We start from the raw sequence: 24,613 nt of genomic DNA on the forward strand, positions 1-24,613 counted from the left end.
TGACCATCAGCTTCTTCAGCTGAAGGGAATAAAACAAGAGACCAGGACCGGGTTCAACTGTTTCAAAGCAGAATGTAGAAGCTCACCTGGAAAGTGACATCCTGCAGGAAGGACTTCCCTGGATCTGGAAGCAGTGGACCTCTTATCTTTTTCACAATGTAAACCCTGGAGGAAACCAGAATTGGGCTTTTTCAGACAGAAATGAGGAAACGTGGGCATTTTCTCCCCTCGGGGGCACAACTCCTAACTGTCGGTTCAGGTATCAGGACCACACATGGGACACAATCAAGAGCATGGATCTGGAAGACTGAACACGTTGGTCTCCTACATTTGGTCCACAAAGAAGGATGTCAGAGGACACGTGTTGGTTTTCTCTGACTGTGCCTTCACGTACTGCGTGACAGGAGCTTGGACATGAAGATCTACAGGAAACCAGCACACACTGACCAGTTCTAGGAGACAGGACACCCAGACACCAGGTGTACATCGGTACCTCTGCACAAATGTATTGTTGGGACTCTGTGGTCCACCTACACCTGAGGGACCAGGGTTTCCTTGGATGACAGAGGGTCTGAGAGAGGAGTCGGAGAAGCCATCTTGGCCTCTGACACAACTCTCATCTGCTTATGATTCGGTTCTTCGGTCAGTCCCAAGACAGATGGGCGCCAACAACCTGCAGATCAGCCTGTACTCTACACCGCATCTAGAGGGGTTGGGGATCACACTGGACCCCCAAGAAAACCCCATTCAGACCTCAGCCCAGGTGAACCAGATTTTGTTTCCCAACGATCCAGACATTAGCAGAAGGACCCCAGACCATCTATCCTACTTCTACACCAAAAACGCCCCCAGACCTTAGGAACCGAAGAAGCTTCTCAGGTGATGCTAAAATGAGAACCATGGACGGCTGCATATCTTCACTGCCACCGGCAGAAAAATGTCCACATCTTCTACGAAGGTATTCGCTCACCAGATAGTTCTGTCGGTCTTCAGGAGAACCAAAGCCACAACCAGGGCCAGCACTGTCACGCCAGTGACCGCGATGCCCAGAAGACTGCTGGCCATCCCTGGCAGAGAAACATCACAGCATCTTTCAGGTCAAATGACACCTGGGCTCCAAACCCTGAAGGTGACCTGATCTTTGATAGATGCTCTTATTTTGGACCTGCTGTTTATTGGTTTTCTACATAGACCTCCACAGATGTGGGTATGAGTAGTCGGACATACCTGGCGGAGTTTGTCCAGGTCGTCCCACCCGTGATACCCAAGATGCCGTGGGGCTCCAGTCACTCCACACCGACTCGTAATCATTTTCTCCCGTCTTCACTCGAATGCGGGTCTGGTACTTCACGCCTTGTACCAGCAGGTCCGAGTCTAGAACCTCCTTGTAGCCCTCCTTGCACTGGCACTGCATTTCTTCCTCCTGCTCGGGTGGAGTGTGACATTTGTTAAAGGTGGTTCATACTTGGTCTCTTGGTCCAGCTTGGACTCCTGAGGTGTTCCCGGGCCAGCGGAGAACATTGTCCTTGACCAAATGCACCTCATCCGGCGCCTCTGAATGCTGAGGAGCAGCAGCTGTACTCTGAGTTCTATCTCTACGGCAGTCAAGGACACGTTTCCACCTGGTAACTGATTTCTCAAGTCAGTGCTTCTGACGTTCATCTGTAGGACAACAGAAATCCATCAGCCAAAGGAGGCTTTCCGCTCACTTCTACCTCCTCTTCCTTCGAGGAGTGCAAACCTTCTTCTCAACTTTAAGTCGATGATCGGGAGCTGGAGGAAGGTTGAAGCACCGGCGAAGCTCGAGCGTGAGGTTCTGCTGGAGGCAGAAGGGTTCTTCTGCAGGACTTTCTGTCACCTTAGTCTGGCATCTGCTGGATATGGTGAGCTTCTGGACCAAAGGAGGGTGCACACCTACCTGGCTTGTAGTCCAGGTCTGCTCCTCAGGTTTCCACTGCAGGTGGAACAGGCACTGAGTGATCCTCTGGGACATGTGGACGTCGGGCGGCCAGGAGATGGTGGTGGAGTTGACCCGGGGTTTGGCCGGGGGGTTCAGCTTGACTGCGGTGAGGAGCACACGGGGTTTGGGTTGGATGAAGGCTGCGGTGGAGGTGGAGGTGGAGGTGGAGGTGGTGGACTCACTGTGACAGGCGGGTTTGTAGAACATCTGGACTTGGCTGCAGTTCAGAGAAATGGACACCACGTGGTTCGTCTGGAACTGACGGGAGAGAAAGACAAACCCCGTCCATCTCAGGTTCGGTGAAGGCACGGCGTCATTAGAAGGTCCTGGAGAGGCCCTTCAAGGTTCTCACGCTCACGTGGCCGGGTCGGTTGAAGTCCAGGGAACATCTGTGCAGAGCCGGCGCCGAGGCGTGGGCGGGCTCCAGGAGGCAGGACCCGCTGTACCGAGCTGTACTACGAACAGAAGAAGACCTTCAAGTCATCTGAGGCTGCTGGCTGGAGATGCTGTTCCTCAGGCGGTGGTGGCCTTACGTGACGTTCACCCTGGCGGCACTGATCTGACAGGCCGAGCCGACCGAGTCGGAGGTTCTGTTCCACTCGCAGGTGATGATGCTGTCGTAGTCGTTGAGGCAGGTCAGACCTGTGGAGAGCATCGGTCAACAGGAACATCTCGCGGAGGTTTAACACGTCCGAGCTCGGACGATTCCTGAGAAGATCCACTCACGCTCGTGCTGTTTGGCGCAGCCCTCCAAGCAGACGCTGCCCGTCTGGAGCAGGGAGAGAAGAAGCAGGACCAGAGCGGACGCCCGGTTCCTCTCCATCAGAAGGTCTCCTCAGCCCAGGAACCGCACAGAGAACCGGTGGATGGAGGACACGCTCACTGCTTCCTCTGTCTTCTCATTCTGCATGAATTAACAGGAACACGGGGGTGAAACTGGGCCATCTGACACACACACACACACACACACACACACACACACACACACACACACACACACACACACACACACACACACACACACACACACACACCTGACTTCAGCTCAAGAACATCTCAGTCGGTGTCTCACTACGTGGTGGACCTTCTGCCTCTTCTCCTCCCACGTGGCAGCTTCTGAACCGCAGAGACATTTAGATGTTCATGCAAACAGGATGGGGAAGACGTGAACGTGGGCGGACTGTGTGTGTGTGTGAGTGGCTCGGAAAACCTGGTCTACTGAAAGTGTGTGTTTGTGCTGAGCTCCAGGTGCGATGAAGATCCCCGTCCACACCCTGCGGCTCATTCACGGTCGGCGGTTTTACCGAGAAGCAGAACAGAAGCTTCCTCGAACGGTGGAGAACCAGAGCCTGGTTCCAGGAAGCACCTGAGCCGCAGGCACCTGCTTGTCACGTCACAACCAGAGCAGGAAGCAGAAGTTCAGAGCATCATCTTCAGGAGGAAACACCTCCAAACAGCAGCGCTGCTTCTGGAGGCTGGAAGAACATCTCCTCAGGAGGGGGTCTTTCTGTGATCTCAGCAGAGAACCTCCTCACAGCCAAAAGGTCCCTGGTTGGATTCCAACAGGGGAGTCTCCATGTTCTCCTTGTATCTGCGGGTGCTTCAGTGGAGACTCTGAGGCCCTGTGATAGGTCCATGGTAGCCCACCTCAGCCAATCACAGCCAGAAGAGTCTCCTTCTTCTGTAGCCCCTCTTCCTCTCGAGCAAACCCTGGAAAGCACTTCCTGCCCGGTCTACTCCCCAGAAGGTCCTCCAGACTCTCAGAAGAAGCAAAAAAACCTTCACGGCGCTCAGAATCGGAGCGATACCGGCACATCCTGGACCTTCTCCACCCAAATCGTCCCTCCTGCTCGTACCCGAGGCCACTTCCCGCCGCCGCGGACGGTTCCCCGATGGCTCAGGAGGTGCTGGACTTACCTGCTCGGAGTCCAGAGGAGCAGAGCGTCCACCTTCCTCTATCCAGGGCGACGAGCTGCTTCTTGTCTGACCCGCCGGTGGAGCTGACGGCAGGAGGAGGGACCAGATCTTCTGACAGAAAAACCCTGGCTGTTAGGGGAAGTGTGCTCTTTGCTTAAAAAAACCCTTCTCCCTGCGACGAGTTCCCATTTTACCGAGCTTCTTGTTTCTCCAGAGGCACGTCAGGTGCAGCCCTGCACCCCTGAACATCTGCCTCATTAGCCGGATGTTCTCCTGCCCACACTTCACCTTTGCTCTTTGGGGTTTCTGCCTGCAGAGAACCGCAGAGGAGGCCGGCCCTTCAGAGAAGCGGCTGGATGTAACCGTGACGACCGAGGTAACCATGACGACAACAGACAAGGCCAGAGCTCCCATGCGCCACCTGCTGGCCGTCAGATGTCACGGCGGCGGTTTCATCAAAGTTAATAAAACCCAATAAAAAAAACAAAATCCATCCTTTTAATTTAATCATTATTGGTAATACAATTTTTGGTATTAATATTTTAATTTGCATTCAGGTGATCCCGTGATTTCCCTTCATGAGACCGGAAGTATCGGCGCCGGTGACCAGGCGGAGGCGGGACTTACTTTTTGATGGACACAGCATGCAGCCAATCACGTGTGAGCGCAGACTCTGCGTGTACCATTATGGGGAAGTCCCTCTGAAGACAGAGGATGTGGTGGTTCAGGCGGCAAGCGATACCAAACTTGCACTTTCGATACTGATTCCTTTCTTTCTCGTACATTTACACCAAATCAATACCAATGTGTTAAATTTTCCCCGAATCCAAGTGTAACAATGAGCCAAAACAGGTGAAAATAATGCTCATTTAACAACTTTCACTTGCTAAAAAAAAACACCATTGCAGAATACAGGGTGTGATGTTTTTGTCCTCAGAGTTGATGTTAGCGAGCTACTAGCTTTGCTTCCGGTCACTCACTGATGAGTATTGATACTTTATGAGAGTCATCGACACCCGATTATCATGTTAGTATCGATACCACGGAATGGATACTGGCACCACCGCAGTGAGCTCAGCGGGGTTTTGGAAAACCCTCTTGTTTCACTGGAGATTCAGAAGGTCACCATCCGGTGGTTAAACAATACACTTTGTCCTCCTTCACTCATCAGCAGTGATGGGAAGAGCGACACTGGTGCGTCAGGACTGTGTCGAGCGCTCCAAAGTGAAACCCCGTGTCGGTGCATGAATTGCTTTAAGAAAGCATCCCGTGACCGATACAGGAACTGTATCGTTTGGATGTGCTACGCCAAAGTGTGTTTATAAGGAAACAAACCGTATCAACATCTTGTGGGTTTGTTGGATGAAGTTTTGCGTAATTGTGGATCGTTCTAAGAAGTTTCCCAAGTGTGGAATAATTTTGATCTTGTGACGCCAAAAACGGTACATCTTATTCTCCTTAGAGTATTGTTTACTGTTATATACTTTTTTTACGGTGGCTCATTGCACTCACTTTATCAGTTTATCAAGTGAATGACCTGTGATACATATGATAGTCGGTTAAAGAGTCTAACAGTTGCTCTATTCATTTTATCTCGTAATTACAAGATCCTGGTCGCGAAATCATGAGATAGGTTGTCTATTTTTTGAACAAGTGAATGCAAGCTCCACCTTAGTTTTTACTCTGTTCTGGTAAGAGGTCTGAATTGTTTTTAGATGAAGTAACTTTTTATGTTATTGCAGGTGAAGTGTCCGCTCTGGAAGAGTATTTTCTAAGGCTGGGGAGAAGAGGAGAAATCGCCTTGGAGTAAGGACACTCCAAAAACTTTTGTTCCCCCAATAAAAATTCATAAAGTAATCACTTTTTTGTCTTTTATTTAATATAATCTAACCGTTAAGTTAACAAAAATGTGTGCACAAGTTAAAAAATCTAACGCAAATTTGCTATATTTTACATACCATTCACTCCTTGAGGTATCATCGACCCATCACGACTCATCAGGCGCGCTTGTTTGAGCTGATTCCGGCTGCACGCTGATTGGACGGATCTGGTCACATGGGCAGATCAGTGCATAGAGTCTTCACATACGTCCGCAGATACCATATAAAGTAGGAAGCAGCCCGTGTAACGGTTACAGTCGATTCTTTTAATCAGCAACAATGAGTGGCAGAGGAAAGGGAGGCAAAGGACTCGGTAAAGGAGGCGCCAAGCGCCACCGGAAGGTCCTCCGCGACAACATCCAAGGCATTACCAAGCCCGCCATCCGCCGCCTGGCCCGCCGCGGAGGAGTCAAGCGTATCTCCGGCTTGATCTACGAGGAGACTCGCGGGGTACTCAAGGTGTTCCTGGAGAACGTGATCCGCGACGCAGTCACCTACACTGAGCACGCCAAGAGGAAGACGGTGACCGCCATGGATGTGGTGTACGCGCTCAAGAGGCAGGGCCGCACTCTGTACGGCTTCGGAGGCTGAGCGCGTCCCGGGGCGGACACGCTAAAAACGGCTCTTTTAAGAGCCACCACAAACTGAAAGAGAGTTCCATCCGCAGCTAACATTTCGACAATAAAACGGCCCGCTTCTCTGGCTGATAGCTTCAAAAGCTCGATATTTATTGTAGTTAGATGAAGTGTTGATTATCTATCATAACTACCGCTATTAAACAATGTAAACCTTAAGGCTTAAATTGGGCACCTTTGTAGCGTAAACACGTAAAAGGTACTCACTGACTAGCAAGGACAGAAACATGTTCTCAAGCCCAGTGTTATAGGGACAAGCACAAGAGAAACCCGGCTGAGGCTTTTCTTTTCCGTTTAAGATTCAAACTTCCTTCCGTTGACTTCAAACACGATGATATTATTTCTAAATACGACGACTTAGGTTCGAAGAGTTGAGTCGCCATTTTTCTTTTCATGGGTAGGTTTCTATGGAAACTCCCGCCTTTTTGGAGGGCGCTCAGCAGTCAGCTGACCAGCTCAGCCAATCAGAAAGCAGTTCTTTTATACTTATTAAAAAGTTTTTACAATTAAAGTTTGGAATGACTTGCTGCATTAGGAACACCCGACCACATTCACTGAGATGATCGGAAGAGTTTAAGCAACCATTTCTATATTTATACTTTAGCAGTTAAGTCAGGGAAAGCACCTGGCTGACGGAAAACGTCCGTTTAATTACCAATAGCTTTTGTTTGCCACAGCCACGTCACACAAGCCTGCCATACAACAAATTGTTCCCGCTCAATTCCAGGTTAAAAAAAACAGAATTCCTTACTTCCCAAACCACACACACAAAATACCCGGAAACTCCAAGATCCCACAAAAAAGCATCAACACAAAACCTAACATTCGTTACTCGCTGCATTGGTTTCCCTCTCTGGTCTACTCACTGTTATACCTGCAGTGGCATGATTTTCTTTCAAAAGAAAATCCTTTTATGTATTCTAGATATTGGTATATGTTACATAAAGACATTTGTTTTGATTAAAAAAATGTCCGTCCAAACCTGCACCAACATGGAAGCTTCGGCTTCTCAAGAGAGAATGCATCATAGTCAGCTGACCAGCTGAGCCAATCAAAAAGCGGCGCCGACACAGTCCTATTTGCATGAGAGCGGTATAAATTCAAAGCTACAGCGAAAGGATTTACAGAAGCATCAATCATGCCTGAACCCGCCAAGCCCGCGCCTAAGAAGGGCTCCAAGAAAGCCGTCACCAAGACCGCCGGCAAGAGCAGCAAGAAGAGGAGGAGACCCAGGAAGGAGAGCTACGCCATCTACGTGTACAAGGTGCTGAAGCAGGTCCACCCCGACACCGGCATCTCGTCCAAGGCCATGAGCATCATGAACTCGTTCGTCAACGACATCTTCGAGCGCATCGCCTCCGAGGCGTCCCGCCTGGCGCACTACAACAAGCGCTCCACCATCACCTCCAGGGAGATCCAGACCGCCGTGCGCCTCCTGCTGCCCGGAGAGCTGGCCAAGCACGCCGTGTCCGAGGGCACCAAGGCCGTCACCAAGTACACCAGCTCCAAGTAGATCCTCCTGCAGCCTCTGCAACTCCAAAGGCCCTTTTAAGGGCCGCTCACCGCTTCATCTAAGTGTCTAATATCCTTATTCATGTAATATTTCAATTATGCACGACCTACATTGTCGAGCTCTGAAGTGTTCAGCACCAGAATTGTTCATTGTAATTATTAAGCAGGTGGGCCGGTTGGCAAGAATTTACCGGGATTCGTATGAATGCGATCCCCAACAGATTCATTTGCATAGTTGCTGTTTCTAAATCTTACAGAAAACATTTTAATCTTGAGATTTTGTTTAAAGAACTTTCGGTAACATGGGTGTAATTACATTCTATTTTGTAGTGATACTGGGCTGCATCTTCTGACTAAACACTTCTGTTTATACATCAGTCCCAATTTTAAATATGCAATGAGTTTATAATATTTTGTGGTGGATATGAAGTTTGTATTAAATCGTTCTGCTTTAAACCCACGCCCATCTCCTGCGTCATCGTGACACCACAACAGCGGCATGAAACTAGCAGCGCGTAAATGAACATCAATAAAACGAATATCAATATCAAGATACAAACAATAATTTCATAAATATACTATTACAAAGTAAAAAAAACTAAATTAGGGTTAAATGGAGGACGTCCCCTAAAGGAGAATAAACTAAATACCAAATTGTATATATCAAAATAAACGCATCAATATTAACTCCCATTTTAAAAATACAATAGACGCGTCTTTTGTGGCAAATTTTTTCGTCGATCCTTTCCTTTTCCGCGGTTGACTTATGTGATAAAAAAAATGAAATACCATTAAATCGTCTTCCAGAGTCAAAGCCACGCCCAGGCCTACGTCACAATGTCGTCACCCAAGCAGTATAAGAACAGCAGCGCGTCCCTCTGCTCCTCCACTCGTCTTCCAGCAAGATGGCCAGAACCAAGCAGACCGCCAGGAAGTCCACCGGAGGCAAAGCCCCCAGGAAGCAGCTGGCCACCAAGGCCGCCCGCAAGAGCGCCCCGGCCACCGGCGGCGTGAAGAAGCCCCACCGCTACAGGCCCGGCACCGTGGCCCTGCGAGAGATCCGCCGCTACCAGAAGTCCACCGAGCTGCTGATCCGCAAGCTGCCCTTCCAGCGCCTGGTGAGGGAGATCGCCCAGGACTTCAAGACCGACCTGCGCTTTCAGAGCTCCGCCGTCATGGCTCTGCAGGAGGCCAGCGAGGCCTACCTGGTGGGCCTGTTCGAGGACACCAACCTGTGCGCCATCCACGCCAAGAGGGTGACCATCATGCCCAAAGACATCCAGCTGGCGAGGAGGATCCGCGGGGAGAGAGCTTAGACCTCCTGCCGCCGCTCCTCACACGCACAACGGCTCTTTTCAGAGCCACGCACTCCCTCGACGAGCTCCGTCCTCCGCTAACACACTGTTTTTGAACTTGATGAACAAAACAACTGCACCGGTAGAATAATAGTATAGCACTAGGACATAATGGAGTCTTACGTGACTTGTGGAAACATCTCAATTGTTGATTACACAGCAACAGCTGATGATCATTTATATAGATTATTTATTGTTACTACTCCTTATGTGAATGAGCATAACAATACAGTAATACTGCCATTAATAGACAAGTCACCACTTGATATAATGGAAGTGAAGTAACCGATCGAGGACACAATCATTATGGCTTATATGGCTTATAGAAACAATTTACATAATCCGATAGATAATTTTCATTTAAAATGAATATAAAATTACGATACTACTTCTTGTGCCTCCATTGGCCCCCGGACAGATAGGCGAAATAGTCATTTGCATTAGCAGCATAACGTCATTAATAGTGCCAAGTCACAACAGCAGGGATACAAATAACCGAGGGAAGAACAGAAGCACTTTTCACATTGAAAAGCAATAGTTTTCCTGCTTTCCAGCAGGAACACAGTGCTGGAAACCAACCGAGCCGAACACATAGAAACCGTCGTTCATTTGAACGCGAGTAGCAAACCGTCTCTGATTGGAGGACTCAATCCCCGCTCCAACAGACCAATGACAGAGCAGCTGCGGGGCTATATAAACACACGTCTCCACTAGTAATGTCATTCTGATGAGATTTTCAGACAAGATAAATTCAAAATGAGCGGAAGAGGCAAAACCGGAGGCAAAGCCCGCGCTAAGGCCAAGACCCGCTCGTCCCGCGCCGGGCTCCAGTTCCCCGTGGGCCGAGTCCACAGGCTGCTGAGGAAGGGCAACTACGCCGAGCGAGTGGGAGCGGCGCCCCGGTGTACCTGGCGGCCGTGCTGGAGTACCTGACCGCCGAGATCCTGGAGCTGGCCGGGAACGCCGCCCGCGACAACAAGAAGACCCGCATCATCCCGCGCCACCTGCAGCTGGCCGTCCGCAACGACGAGGAGCTCAACAAACTGCTGGGCGGAGTCACCATCGCCCAGGGCGGCGTGCTGCCCAACATCCAGGCGGTGCTGCTGCCCAAGAAGACCGAGAAGCCCGCCAAGAAGTAGACGGAGCCCCCGGAACAACCGACAACACGACGGCTCTTTTCAGAGCCACGCGACCCGCATCTAGAGCGCACACACTTCCACGCCACGCTGTTTCACATGAATGATATTCTTCCTCCTATCTACTTTATCATCCAACTTCGTTAATCAAGCGTGCAGGAGGATCAACAAAAACTTATAACAAAAGCTTATAAATTTGAACATCAGTCACCAGCTGCTATCTCTAAGTTCATAGTTCATTAACTCAGCACAACAGGGTCAGTAGTTAGATAGGAAGGAGTGAATTGAGTTTATTGAGCAATGACCAATTATAACAGACCATAAATAACACAGCTTGTTTGATCCACCCAACCTGCATCCAAGGCACGTTTATACAATATTAGTATGCAGCTTCTCAAAAAACTGTACACTTATTAGACCTCCGACTGTCCATCTTGCACTTAGAAGTTGGAAGCACCAATGAAGTTTTCATTCCTGACATCAAATCAGTTATTTCTTTGTGCTCAATCCTGAACGATTCAGTGTCAAATATAGAGTATCAAAGTTAAGGCTATAAAGTGTTCGTATCAAGTGTTATAATTTACCTCCTTTACGCTGAAACGAAAGAAAAACCTGGACTCGGCGTTACTATCCTGAGGTCTTCTGGACTTCCTCCTACAGCACCGTAGGTTCTCTCAGATCCTGTTGGATGCTATTTTTAGGTCTACAAAGACGCAATGCGGTTTCCTCTGACCTTCTCTGTACATCTCGACCAGCATTTTAAAATGAATTACCGCATCGCTTGAAGTCTTTGCGGTCATGAAACCACACTTCTGCTCACAAAGGCTGACTTCTGCTCAGTTTCCCCCTTTCTCTGTATGAACTTCCTCATTCCACCACCAAGTCTCCTTATCTACTTTCCTCCCAGATGACTCACCAAGTACTCTTCTACAGGTCTCCCCGATCACATGAGCTATAGTTGTAGAATCATCTGGAAGCTCTCCTTGATCACCCAGAGCCTTTCTCAACTCCTCCCTGAAAACCAAACGCCACTCCTCCCTTTTCAGCTTCCACCACTTTGTCCTCTTTTCCATCCTTTTTGCAAAGTCGACCACCATCTGTCCCTCTGCGTTCCTCTCCTGGAGGCCGAACCTGCCCATCACACCTCCATCACCTCTTATTTCCTGCACCAACATGTCCACTGAGGTCTGCACCACTGACCCCACTCACCTTCATCGCTTCATGGGACTCAATCCAGGAATTCTCCTCCTCTAAGTCACCTCCCACCAGTGGTTCATAGCCACGAACAGCCCTGAGCATCACAACTTCAATTTCCAGCTTCAGACTCACCAATTCATCTGACACTCTTTGCTTCTGCAGAACATTCCTCAAACTCCTCCTTCAAGATAACTCCTACCCCGTTTATCTTTCCATGTATACGACGCCAGTACAACTCCAAATCTGCACCGAAATTTCCTGTTCGGCTCGACGTTTTCTCCTCTCACCTCAACGGCAACCCCAGCAGTGTCCCCTCCGCCCCTCAACGCCTACAGTGAGGCAAAAAAGGATAATCGTGCAAGTTCTCCCACCAAAAAAGATGATAGAGGCCTGTCATTTTCATCATAGGTTCACATCAATATGAGACAGAGAGCGAAAAAAATCCAGAAAATCATATTGTCTGATTTTTAAAGAATGTATTTACAAATGATGCTGGAAAATAAGTATTTGGTCACCGACAAACAAGCAAGATTTCTGGCTCTCACAGACCTGGAACTTCTTTTGGAAGAGGCGCCTTAGTCCTCCACATGTTACCCTGTATTAATGGCACCTGTTTGAACTGGTGATCAGAATAAAAGACACCTGTTTACAACCTCAGTCCCGCTCCAAACTCCACTATGGTCCAGAACAAAAAGAAACAAAACGGTTGACCTGCACCAGCTGGGAAGACTGACTCTGACTCAAAGCCTGCAGTGCAAGACATGTATCCCTGCTTAGGACAGTACATGTCCAGACCCGTCTGAAGTTTGCTGGAGAGCATTTGGATGATCCCGAAGAGGGCTGAGAGAATGTCCTACGGTCATATGAAACCAAAATAGAAGTTTCTGGTCAAAACTCAACTTGTCGTGTTTGGAGGGGAAAGAATGCTGAGTTGTATCCAAATAACACCATACCTACTGTGAAGCACGGCGGTGGAAACATCATGCGTTGGGGACGGTTTTCTGCAAAGGGACCAGGACGACGGATCCGTGTAAAGGAAAGAAGAAGCATCTCAAGGTCCTGGAGCGTCCTAGGAGGGAGTTGAAAATCCCTTGCCCGGCGACAGCCCCGAAACATCACTGCTCCAGAGGAGATCTGGGACAAAATACCAGCGACAGTGTGTGAAAACCTTGTGAAGACAATGTTTGACTTCTGTCATTGCAAACAAAGGGTACACAAGAAAGTACCACATGCTTATTTTCCACCATCATTTGCAAATAAATTCTTTAAAAATCAGACAGTGATTTTCTTGATATATATATATATTTTTTTTTGCATTCTGTCTCTCATAGTTGAACTGTACCGATGATGAAAATGACAGGCCTCGCTCATCTTTTTCAGAGGGTTTTCTTGAGACTGTTTCTCAGCCAGAAGGAGGAAGGAAGTTGAATTAAATGCAGCGTTGCCACCACCCCACCCTCAAACACACACTGAAGACACTTCTTTCTCTCAGGTTCTTCCAGGCTAATATGAGACTGGTGTCTCTGGGTCATCTGCCGGAGCGGCGATGAGTCCGACCGAAGCGCTGAGTGGACTCGTGGTCCTGCTCCTGTCCCTCCAAGGTACCGAACTTCTCCTTTCTATTTCGTGAAGCATCACACGGCGACTGACGGAAATCGCGACAGAGATGCGCCTTTGTATCTGGATACCGTCCTGTTATTTCTACATTCGCCGTTTGTTTTTTGAGGAGATTTCAAGGATCGCCAAAGTGTAGAAAGTCGCCAGAGAACCGCCGAGAGTCCTCTCTCTTCAGATAACTCGGTGTTCCCGTCCCAGTTGGAGCCTGAGGTTCTGCCGCCGTCATTTCTGACCGAGCGTGCTCCTCGCCCATGCTCCTGAAGACACTTCTCGCGTCTTGAAGATCTTCCGTTCGGTCCAGTTCTAACAGACCTTTGAGAGTTTTTCGGCTTGAACATAGCGAACCATCTCGGCTCGGTCCGACCCAAAGCTCAATTTCCCCGTCTCGTGTCGGCATGTTTGAAAAAAGGGACTCAGTCAGGCGGCAGACGAGCGTCACGCAGCCTCACGCTGGATCAAAATGATCTTCCTGCGATAAAAATGCAAAGGTATTCATTGTTAAATTGTTAAAAGTTTTTCCTTCCTGTTTCCCCCCTTGATGTTGCAGTGTCTCCTTCCTACACTGAGTGGGAGGTGAAGTACAGATCCATGAGACTCTGCACACTGACAGGATTCAGTGCAGAGATAAGATGCACCTTCAACTACCCGTCATATTCAGACAGATTGCCAAATAGCAGGAATGAGTCACACAGGACACTGTGGTTCACTGAGCAGAGAGACGGCCAACCAGTGGACCTGACAACAGAGCCTGAGTACGCAGGCCGGGTGAAGAATCAGTGTGGATACAAGCGGTGCACTCTGACAATCTCCAACCTGAGAGAGAGCGACGCTGCCACCTACACATTCAGAATCATCACTGACCTGGATAATTACACCGGATCCCCCGGGGTCACTCTGGAAGTCAAGAGTAAGACCCCAGCAGCAACGTTTCTCCGACTGGACGTTTCCATCACACACAAATTTCAAACAAAAAAAGAAAAAAATATTCCTTTTGTGTGAAGTTAGATTTGAATGAAATATCTTTCCTGTCTTTCGTCCCTCCAGGCCTCAGGATCGAAAAAGACAGTTATTACATGTCATGTGTCGACGACTGTGGAACGACGAGGCTTGCATATAGCTGGTATAGAAATGGAGGGAAAATTGAAGGAGAAAGAAAAAATAATTATTATTATTATTACAACGAAACTTCTGCAAACAGTGTGTCTTGTGCCATACAAGGATACGAGCGCCATCCCTCCCCTGCAGTGTGTGAGTCCCCTCTTTGTTAGCATCTCTCTTCTATTATTCTGATCTCTTTGTGACTCTGCTTGGAAATGTTCTCTCTCAGGTGTGAACGGTTCTGTGTGCAACATGGTGACCTACACCCACAGAGACATCTGCGCCCCCAAGGGCTCGGCCGTGGACATCTCCTGCAGCTACACCAGTCCAGGGACAGTTTCGTCCACGTTCTGGTTCCACACTGAAGGGAAGGATCGGAGGCCTCCCTCACAGCCTGAAGACATCAGGAAAAAGGCAAACTACACGGGACGTGTTGAGGTGGACGGTTCAGGGAACGGACGCTCCACACTGAGAATCAGCAACCTGAGCGAGAGCGATTCAGCAGAGTATCACTTCAGACTTGAGGGGACAGGCGTTCAATGGAAGAACGAGTTACCTGCGACAACGCTGACCGTTACAGGTGCTGAAGAACTTTCACCGCTTCCAGACTTTGGTTCACAGCAAAGGTCGAACTCAGATTTAAACTGTATTCTGAGAGGAACATCCTCTCCCTCATAACTCTTCTCCTTCTCTTCACCATCTTCAACATACCACACTGTCGTCTGCGTGGAGGCAAACATCCGGCCGAAGCCCATCGGTTTAAAAGGCATCGGCTGCTTCTTTACGATGACATTATTCCCCGCTCTCTCTTTGGTATCCAGCTCTGCAGGTTCAGGTCAGGAGGACAAACAACTATAAGAACATGGTGGAAGTGGAGCTGTTGTGTCACAGCAGCTGCAGCTCAGTGGGTCGTTTTTCCTACATCTGGATGCTGAACGGAAGTGAGATCCCCTCCCAGAAGAAGGATCACCTCAAGCTCTTGCTGAGTCCCGCAGAGTTTGTCTCCTGTGCTTTGGAAGGACATCTTCAGCACCCATCTCCGCCGCTGTGTGAGTGTTCCTTCATTCTTGTTGGAAAACCAAACAACCTGAAGAGTCCAGCCTGAAGCCGTCATCCTGCCGTCCACTTGCAGGGGAAAGTTAAACATGCTGACTTGTAACTGCATGTCTTTTGTTTCCACATCTTCACCCCCAGATGCTCTGGATGTCCCCCGGGTGTCGTTCAGTGCTGCTGACATCCTGGAGGGCAGCTCAGTGACTCTGACCTGCCTTAGCGCTCTGGGGGAGACAGTGAAGTACCTCTGGTACAAGATTGGAAGGGAAAACACCACGGTGGGCGAAGAAAGACAACTCCTCCTCAGTCCAGTTCTGTGCTCAGACTCCGGGAAGTATTACTGCACCGTTGAAAATGTGCTGGGGTCGAAGTCGTCTGAGGCCGTCCACATCGATGTGAAATGTGAGTCGAAGCGGTTATTTGAAAAACAAAGCCTGCTTTATGTTGGTCAGCAATTCGTCCCCCTGAGGGCAGTTCAGAGGTCCGTTTCAGACAATGACTAACATGGTGCCGGTGGAGGAGCTGGGGATGATGTACATTCTAAGAAAGAACAAGAAGAGGCACGTGGACGGAGAAGTCTTCTCCCTTGTTTTACGGGGGGAATCATGTCGTGTTCGTCATTTTCATTTCCGTTCCTGCCGCTGGTTGTACGTTCGCATACAGTGCAAAACTCCCTCCAGGACTTCTGGTAGTTCTGGTGGCTGGAACATGTAGGATTACACAGGAAATGAACGCAGATGACAGACAGAAGGCTCTGTCTGAATACCGATTTAATGTAGACCATCAATGACATTTAACCGGCAACCAAACAATAAAGGACCAGTAAGTCATGGCTGTGTGACCAACTTTCTCTTCATCTTTATCTGTGAAGTCCAGTTGAAAAGTCGGTAAAGTTCGTTCGTCAGCAATCTGAACGTCCTTTCGGTGTCTCTCCACTTCCCAGATTCAGTGAAAGCAGTGCCAGGAGTACGGGTCGCTGCCCTATTTTTTATGGTCCTGAATTTGGTCCTGGTCACCCTGTTTCTCAGGTAAGTGGCTCAAGGTTGACACCCACAGACTTTCCCTTGAGTTTAACATGAGTACTCAAGATCTGGTCTTTCCTGCCTCCCAGAAAAAAGATGTTCTCCAAACAACCGTCTGGGCATCGAGTGGAACCGGACGGGGAAGCAGAGGTGAGGAACCAGATCTTCCTCAAACCTCCTTGACCAGCAGACTGAAGCCCCTCCGTCTCCTCAGGAACACCAGTACCAGAACTCCTCGGCCGGAGCAGGAGCAACAGCAGGAGGGCCGGACGGTGACCTTGCATACTCCACTGTGACCTTCAAGGAAAGCCATGAAGAACCCGTCTACTCCAACGTCCTTCAAACCAAAGGCCTCGGCCTGAGCGGTGAGGATGAAGAGAAGGAAAGGGATGAGGATTACGTGGAGTACAGTGTTATCAAATCTCCAGGGTGAGTCCTGGAGATTCTCCCAGGACCCCCTCTGTTGCCGAGAGCCTGCTTTTCATTGGTGGTTGCTACGGTAACGCCGACAGCTTTTAGAACGCAGACCTTCCCCCTCATGTCGTAAGTGCGCCGCTGCTGTGCGATAAAGGCCAAAGTCTGTCGGGCCATGGAGGGTTTGTCACAACCAGGGACTTTGTCTAAAACTGTAAGATCTTTTACTTTTGACACTTCCATGAAGCTCTTGCAGGACATTGTTAATCCCCTGCATGAAACCTGCGAGCAGTAGGCGGGTCCTCCGAGCAGCGTCCGGGGAGCAGCCGTGGATTCGCTGCCTTGCTCACCGACTCTCCGGCAGGCCAGAAGAAGAACGGGAATCCACCCATTCAACTGCTTTCTTTGTTGCTCCTTCCTACAACCCATCCATCATCTACCGCTTATCCTGCCCTCACTATTTTAAAATAAAGAGCATTTCAAACTCACTGAACAAGTGACTAATGTGTCACTTGTTTGGATCATCCGACCCTGTTTCCTCCACAAGTCAGAAGAAGAGGAGCACTCACCTGTAGATATTAGGACTTTTCCTCTCAGGCTTCCCAGTCCACTGGGCACAGGTGTGCGATCATGTGACCACATCCAGCCAATCAGCGAGCAGCTGCTCGTCTCCACATTCCAGGAGCAGGTGAGTCGAGTTTGCAGCAGGAAGGAGAACCAGGCGTTTCAGACAATCTTCTGGCTTCATCTCCAGCTCTGGGGTGTTTCCTCCCCCTCTGCTGGACACCAGTGGAATTACAGCTCCAAGCTCATCCTGACTTCTGTGCTCATCAAGGATCTTCCACAACTAACACCATGGTCAGGCAGAAAGGTGTCCATATGTGCACTTGGAACCAAGACACCTGAGGCCACGGTTCTTCGATCGACCTTGTGGTCGTGTTGTCGGACTTGAGGCTGCACATCCTGGACACTCGGTGAAGGGTAGGGCGGAGCTGATGACACTAGCTGTTGTTGTCCAATCATCTCGGACAGGGTCGGGAACCTTTTTGACTGAGAGCCAAGTTGGTTTTGATGTGTTTTAGGTGTGAGAACGACCGCTCGCATGCATATGTAGATCCAAACACGGTCAATACGGCAAGACTCACATGCTGCGGTGTTTTGTACGTGACGGGAAGCGCGTTCCAGGTTTTGACAATCAGCTGGTCTGCAGGCTGAGGTTTTTTCATGTCTGTCCATTTGTGTTTACTTGCCAGCTCTGCTTGCTCTCGCGCAAGTCTTTCCAAATCATCTTTATCAGCAGAAGTGCAAAGACTCAAAGTCAGTGTTTAAATACCAAAACATCACATTTATTCAAAAAATACTTTCATGACAAGCAATGCAGAAGGAGGAATTAAAAACCTAGAGTGTAAAACTGGACCGCACAGTTTTGAACAGTGTTCATACAAATAGAGATCTCACAGACACTAACTAAACTAAACTAACTAAAATGTAAATAAACAGTGCAGGAAATCACTCACCTGTGGATATTAAGATGTTTACTGTCCACTGAACTCAGGAGATGGACATATAGATGTGCGATCAGGTGACCAGATCCAGCCAATCAGCGAGCAGCTGCTCATCTCCTCATTCCAGACGCAGGTGAGTCTAGCCAATCATCTGGCGCCATCTAGTGGCGAGACTTTGCAACGACAGCTGATTGGCTCCGAGGTGCTCCAGATATATGGCTTTATTTCTACCACAGTCTCGCTTTACTCTTTAGCTTGCAGCTTTCTAGCAACCCTGTTGTGTCCCTTAGCTTAGTGCGTTAGCATGAAACCTTCTGTTACAAGAGTTAAAATGAAATACACAAAAGGTAATAAATCAAAAAAAAAAAAAGAGTCTTTCCTCCCCGTCGAGGAATTGAACATTGTTTTTTTCCGCATGACAGGAGAAGATACCGTCCAGTAAACTAACATAGAGACACATTGACAGACTGTAAAAATCTCAAAAGATAACTTTTAACGGTTTGTTCCTCACTGACCCTTGTCCCTTCTGTTAGAATATTCTGTTATAATACATTGTGTTTACATACATTCATTGTATTTACTTATTTTGATTGTAGTCCTTGTGTGACGTGAGGACGCTCACGTCAAGAGAGGGACTTGCAAAATCCCCTACGTCAAATGATAGAATCTCCAACCTCACATCATTATTTCACTATCAATTGCAAAGACTGTAAAATGTAACTGCGAGACCCCATCATGTAAGGTGAAGGAATGCGCTACCCTTCTGTTCCAATGACACCCCGGGTATAATCGACTAGAGCCAGGGGTCGGGGAAGTCATTATCAGGACTTCCTCCGACCCTTTTGGCCAAAAGGTATAAAATGAGCCTGATCCTTTGGATCGGGGCCAGAACTTCTTCATCTACACATTCGACTGGACGCGTCTCAGCGGGTGTCTGGAGGAGCCGAACGATCCTCGCGGGGTGACATTCATTCTGGCCCGGGATATCTCCTAAGTGTATTTTCCTGACTTTGAATAAACCATTCTTGCTTGATTAGTTCCTGGCCGTTGTGACGTTTTTCCCTGAATGATAATCTGAACACACCGGGACAACAAAGTCCGGTCCCGTGGCAGGAGCCACAAAAACGGACAAAATATCAACCTGTGTTATTTTATTTTCCTTTTGTTTTTGTTTTTTTTTGGGGGGTACATTTCCTGTCAGTGGTTAGAACCTCCTCCCGCCTCTCCCGTTCCTTACTGACAACTAACTAAATAACTAACTGGTTACCAGTCCATCACACAAGTGATAGTAAAGTGTCCCCACAAACTGAGAGGAGAATTCGTCTTATCTCGAGTCAACGTTCATCATCGACCTATGAACTCCTCAGAGAAAAACAGCAAGAAAAGGAAGAAGCAGCTTCATTCAACTGGATGTGTGTTCGTACAAGTAGAGTTCACACAGAAAAGAGGAAACAGGGGTCACACACACAATTAAACAAACTTAAATGTAAATAAAAATGGCAGTAAATCCCTCACCTGTGTATATTAAGATGTTTCCTCCCCGTTTATGAATCGAACCCCGGTTTTCTGCGAAAGTGTAGATACTGTTCACTGGACTAATGACAAGATGGACACAGGTGTGCGATCGTGTGACCCGGCCCAGCCAATCAGCGAGCAGCTGCTCGTCTCCTCAGTCCAGATGCGGGTGAGTCCAGCCAATCGCCTGGCGCCATCTAGTGGCGAGACTTTGAGATGACACCTGATTGGCTCCGAGGTGCTCCAGACGGCAGACAACGGCTTTGCCCGTCGGAACAGGCAAGAACAAGAAAAATAGATTGTAAAGAAGAAACATCATTAAATCCGTAAACTGTCATTATTGTCGTTTGTAGTTCCACCATCAACTCACTATTGTCATTTAGCCTCACACATGTTTGGTTACATTTTTGATAAACACATTCACATTTTAAAATGTATTTTATTTTGTTCGTGAGCGAGATATGACGTATTTCCGGTGAGCCCTCGACGTCACATCCGCAGCCAGGAGTCCGAGAGTGTGTGGTGTCCACCTTTGTGCCGCTTTATCTGCTTTTGTTGGATGTTTGTTCTCTGATACAAAATACTTGAGTTAAAATTCGTGGATAAAGAAGAGACATTCTTGAAATAAAGAGTGTTTCCTCCCCGTCGGGGAATCGAAACCCGATCTTCCGCGTGACAGGCGGAGATACTGTCCACTATACTAACGAGGAGTTGCGATTAGAAGTTGTAAACAAGTAATAATAATAATAATAATACATACGATTCGTATAGCGCTTTTCACGGTACACAAAGACGCTTTACAAGTTGACGACAGAAAAACATAGAACATAAACATTGTTAATGGGAAGAGCTGTAGGTGTTGTAGGTGGTTTGGAAGAGGTGGGTCTTGAGGTTATTTTTGAAGGAAGACAATGAGTTTGACTCTCGGATGGCCGGGGGGAGGGAGTTCCAGAGGGCGGCGATGGCGAAGGCTCTGTCTCCCAGGGTGCGGTACTTGGACTTACAGATTGGAGCGAGGAGGTTTTCATCCGAGGAGCGAAGACGACGCGCTGGAGAGCGGCGACGTAGAAGGTCGGTGAGATATGGGGGGGCGAGGTTGTTGAGGGCTTTGTAGGTGGTGAGGAGGATCTTGAAGTGGATGCGTTGTTTGATGGGCAGCCAGTGAAGTTGACGGAGGATGGGGGTGATGTGTTCTCTGGAAGGGGAGCGGGTAAGTAGTCGGGCAGCAGAGTTTTGGATGTATTGCAGTTTTTGAAGGGCATTAGAGGGGAGGCCATATAGGATACTATTGCAGTAGTCGAGTCTGGAGGTGATGAATGCACGGATTAGTGTTTCAGCAGCAGAGGGTGAAAGAGTGGGTCGGAGGCGTGCTATGTTTCGGAGGTGGAAAAAAGATGTTTTGGTGATGTGGTTTATGTGTGGCCTAAAAGAGAGTGCAGGGTCCATGTAGATTCCAAGATTTCTTACCAGGGGGGAGGGGGAAACAGAGTGACCATCAATGGAGGGTGCGAGATTGTGACAGGAATTGAGCAAGGGTTTTGGGCCGAATATGATCATTTCTGTTTTGTTGCTGTTGAGTTGGAGGAAATTTTGGTTCATCCAGGTTTTTATGTCTGTGATGCAGTCGGTGAGGGAAGAAAGGATTTCGGGAGTGATTGCTTTGGTGTTTATGTAGAGCTGAGCGTCATCGGCATAGCAGTGAAAATGGAGTCCATGGCGGCGGATGATGTGTCCAAGTGGCAGTATGTAGAGGGCCAAGAACCGAACCTTGTGGAACTCCGTGTCGGACGGGGGTGGTGGAAGATGTATGGTTGTTTATGTTGATGTAGTGAGATCTGCCGGAGAGGTAAGAGTGGAACCAGGAGAGGGCGGTGTCGGTGATGCCTAATGATTCCAGACGGTTGAGGAGGATTGGATGGTCGACTGTATCGAAGGCAGCGCTGAGATCGAGGAGGAGGAGGACGGCGAGGGATCCGGAGTCAGAGGAGAGAAGGAGGTCATTTGTTACTTTGATGAGAGCTGTTTCAGTGCTGTGTTGGTTTCTGAAGCCGGATTGGAAAGTTTCATACAGGTCATGCGTGAAGAGGTGTTGATTTAATTGTGCTGTGACAGCTCTTTCCAGTGCTTTTGAGAGGAATGTGAGGTCGGAGATGGGTCGGAAGTTGTTGGGGTCGTCGGGGTCGAGGCCAGGTTTTTTAAGGAGAGGGGTGATGGCAGCAAGCTTAAGTGATGTGGGGACTGTTCCAGAGGTGAGGGAGGCGTTAATGGTATCGGTGATGAGTGGGGCAAGGGGGGTGAGGCAGGCTATGACAAGATTTGAAGGCATGGGATCCAGGGGGGAGGTGGATGGCTTCATGGTGGTGAGTATTTTGGTGAGATCTGCTGTAGTTATTGGAGAGAAGTGAGTGAGTCGGTGGATAGAAGGGGAGGTGAGTAGGGGCTCTGGGACTGGGGTGGTGGCAGAGGAGGATGCAAGTTGATTATGGATGGTGTCTGTCTTTGAGGTGAAAAATGGCATGAGGAGGTCGCATTTTTCCGGGGTGAAAGTGGATGAGATGTTGTCGTGCGGTTTGAGTGGTTCAGGTGATCAGATATGGAGAGATCAAAACTGGAGATGTTGTGAATCTGTAAGCCAGTGGAGCAGACCAGGTCAAGGATGTGTCCGTGGTTATGGGTGGGAAAGGTGATGTGTTGTGTGAAGTTTGTGCAGTTGAGTAGGTCCAAGAAGTCAGATGCATCTTTACAGTCCGGGGAGTCAATATGAAGGTTAAAGTCGCCAAGAAGTATAACGGTGGTTGAAATTGAAAATAGCGAGGTGATGAATTCTGAGAGATCGGATAGAAAAGATGGGTTGGGTTTGGGGGGGCGGTATATGATCGCTGTGATGAGTGGTTTGGGTCCGGGTAGTTTAAAAGTCAGGTGTTCAAAAGAAGGGGCAGAAGGGACGGAGAGTATGCGAGGTTGGAGATCTTTGTGGAAAATTGCAGCAATCCCTCCTCCTCTGCCCTCAGTGCGCGGTTTGTCCAGGTAAGAGTATCCAGTGGGGGTGGTTTGGTTGAGAGAGAAATAATCCTGGGGTTTTTGCCATGTTTCATTTAGGCACAGAAGGTCAAGTTGTTTATCAGAGATGAAATCATTTAATATGAGGCTTTTATTGTTGAGGGATCTTGTATTGAAGAGAGCGATTTTTATTGCCTTTTGTTGTGAAGTGGACGGGGCGGAAGTTGGAATTTGACGGAGGTTTAAATAGTTCACGCGGGGATGATGACGCGGTTTATTGTGATGACGCGGGGAAGAGGTTTGGGGTCCGGTTCGTGAGCAGTGCTGTGTCCATAGCGTTGGAATTGAATTTTCTGTTGTACGAAAGTATGTAAAGTTGCGACGGGAGCCACGGTGAATGTAGCGGGGTCGACGAAGAAGTCCATGATTACGGAGTGTGGCGAGGAGTGTCGTGGGGGGGGCAGTTTTGGGATGAGCTGGAGGAGTTGCTTCGGAGTGTAGCTGAGTGTCATACCCGGGGCTGTGAGGAGGCAGGTGCTGGAGCTGGATGTCGGAGATAGTTGCCGGTGGAGAAAGAGATGGTGGAGCAGGTGGAGCAAGCAGATTTCGGCCGATGGAAATGCCGTCTTGCTAGGCGCCGTCGGGATCCGGAGTTTCGAGACGTTAGCTGGCTAGCTAGCAGAACACAAGCAGTCCGGGGGGATGTCGAGGCTGTGAGATGGAGGTAGATTGGTGGAGAGATCGAGAAAGTAACGGTAGCTATAGGGCGATTAGACTTTGGTTACTTGGCTGGAGGACTGTAACTATTGAGAGATTTGTCTTTGGTTGGTTAGATTGGTTGGTTTGAGAGCGGGAAGCGGCAGCTAAGCGCGCCAGCGTCCTCTCGTCCCCCAAAAAAAAAAAAAAAAAAAAGTGACTATATCCAGCTGTGTGAGAGATTTCTGTAAATATAATGTTTGACAGCAATGGAAAAAGTGGATTGACGACTTCAGTCTCTCTTCATATATTGATGATTTCATGAATGGTGGGTGATCTAATTGAAACTTTGCCTTTTAAAGCCCCCAAAAGAAAAATCCATGTTTGCATTGTGTTTCAAAGTGGTGTGCGTTACTTTAACTGCTATTGTCTAAGGCAATCGGCATATCCACATTGCTTTATTATCATTTTAATTTTTATTTTGAGTGGTGCATACAAGTTTCCGGAATGTAGTGGTCATCACGTTCGCCTCACACGCGAAAGGTCCCCGGTTCGAAACCGGGCGGAAACATGTTGCGTTTTAAATCCCGGTCTGGAGTACCTTACCGTGTTTTCTCCAGCGCGATCATAATACATATCTGAGAAGGGTTTTTGTGTTGCCTCCTACAAGTCTATTCATTCAAAGTACCTTCTATGATATCTGCCATACCTTTTTCAGGTGCCAGTAGTGTAAAATGTATTCTGTCTTGCAACAGCTAACCTTCATTCCTGTCCTTTCCAGAGCATACCTCCCCCTGTCGATTGTCCTCCACCGGTTCCCTGCTGTCTCTACAGATCACCATGTCATCTGCAAGCATCATTCCTGTGTAACCTCATCTCTACGCCTGTCCATCACTGCAAACAGGAAGGGGCTCAGAGCGGATTTCTGATGTCGCCCCACCGCCACCTCGATCTTCTCTGTTACCCCTACAACACACCTCACCACTGTCTCACAGCAAGCATACATGTCCTGCACCAGTCTAAAATACTTTAAAATACTTCTGTCACTCTGGACTTCCTCATACAGTACCATAGTTCCTCTCTCGGCACCCGGTCAGATGC

The 24,613-nt window shown here is 48.6% G+C and overlaps 4 protein-coding genes and 1 pseudogene across 13 annotated transcripts in view; 4 read left to right on the top strand and 1 right to left on the bottom strand.

Moving 5' to 3' along the window:
* LOC147228530 (cytokine receptor common subunit beta-like) overlaps positions 1–24,613 on the bottom strand; it is a 176,375-nt gene that overhangs the window by 1,290 nt on the left and 150,472 nt on the right. For 7 of the 10 annotated variants that reach the window (XM_086156634.1, XM_086156638.1, XM_086156636.1 and 4 more), the window contains 12 exons: positions 5,836–5,924; positions 4,505–4,578; positions 3,878–4,187; positions 2,995–3,076; positions 2,687–2,864; positions 2,494–2,602; positions 2,319–2,415; positions 2,143–2,218; positions 1,919–2,061; positions 1,228–1,423; positions 971–1,067; positions 87–165 (listed from right to left, as the gene is read on the bottom strand). In XM_086156634.1, the coding sequence (XP_086012760.1) occupies positions 87–165; positions 971–1,067; positions 1,228–1,423; positions 1,919–2,061; positions 2,143–2,218; positions 2,319–2,415; positions 2,494–2,602; positions 2,687–2,783 (894 nt within the window). In that variant the 5' untranslated portion in view covers positions 2,784–2,864; positions 2,995–3,076; positions 3,878–4,187; positions 4,505–4,578; positions 5,836–5,924. Of the gene's footprint in view, positions 1–86; positions 166–970; positions 1,068–1,227; positions 1,424–1,918; positions 2,062–2,142; positions 2,219–2,318; positions 2,416–2,493; positions 2,603–2,686; positions 2,865–2,994; positions 3,077–3,877; positions 4,188–4,504; positions 4,579–5,835; positions 5,925–24,613 lie in introns of those variants that run through there. The other 3 variants (XM_086156640.1, XM_086156633.1, XM_086156642.1) reach the window with 3 other exon arrangements.
* Positions 5,966–6,430, top strand: LOC147228531 (histone H4). Its single transcript, XM_086156325.1, has one exon. It carries the CDS (start codon positions 6,037–6,039, stop codon positions 6,346–6,348), a length of 312 nt encoding a protein of 103 aa, XP_086012451.1. The 5' UTR covers positions 5,966–6,036; the 3' UTR covers positions 6,349–6,430.
* On the top strand, positions 7,531–8,336 carry LOC147228532 (histone H2B 1/2-like). The gene has a single exon (XM_086156110.1). It carries the CDS (start codon positions 7,531–7,533, stop codon positions 7,903–7,905), a length of 375 nt encoding a protein of 124 aa, XP_086012236.1. The 3' UTR covers positions 7,906–8,336.
* Positions 8,810–9,907, top strand: LOC147228533 (histone H3). Its single transcript, XM_086156643.1, has one exon. The coding sequence runs from the start codon at positions 8,810–8,812 to the stop codon at positions 9,218–9,220; it is 411 nt and encodes a 136-aa protein (XP_086012769.1). The 3' UTR covers positions 9,221–9,907.
* LOC147228534 (histone H2A-like) lies at positions 9,906–12,501 on the top strand (annotated as a pseudogene).

Source organism: Fistularia commersonii, chromosome 12 (assembly GCF_037954325.1).
Source record: "Fistularia commersonii isolate RoL2024-O1a breed Wild chromosome 12, RoL_Fcom_v1.0, whole genome shotgun sequence".
In the NCBI taxonomy this organism is placed as follows: Eukaryota; Metazoa; Chordata; class Actinopteri; order Syngnathiformes; family Fistulariidae; genus Fistularia; species Fistularia commersonii.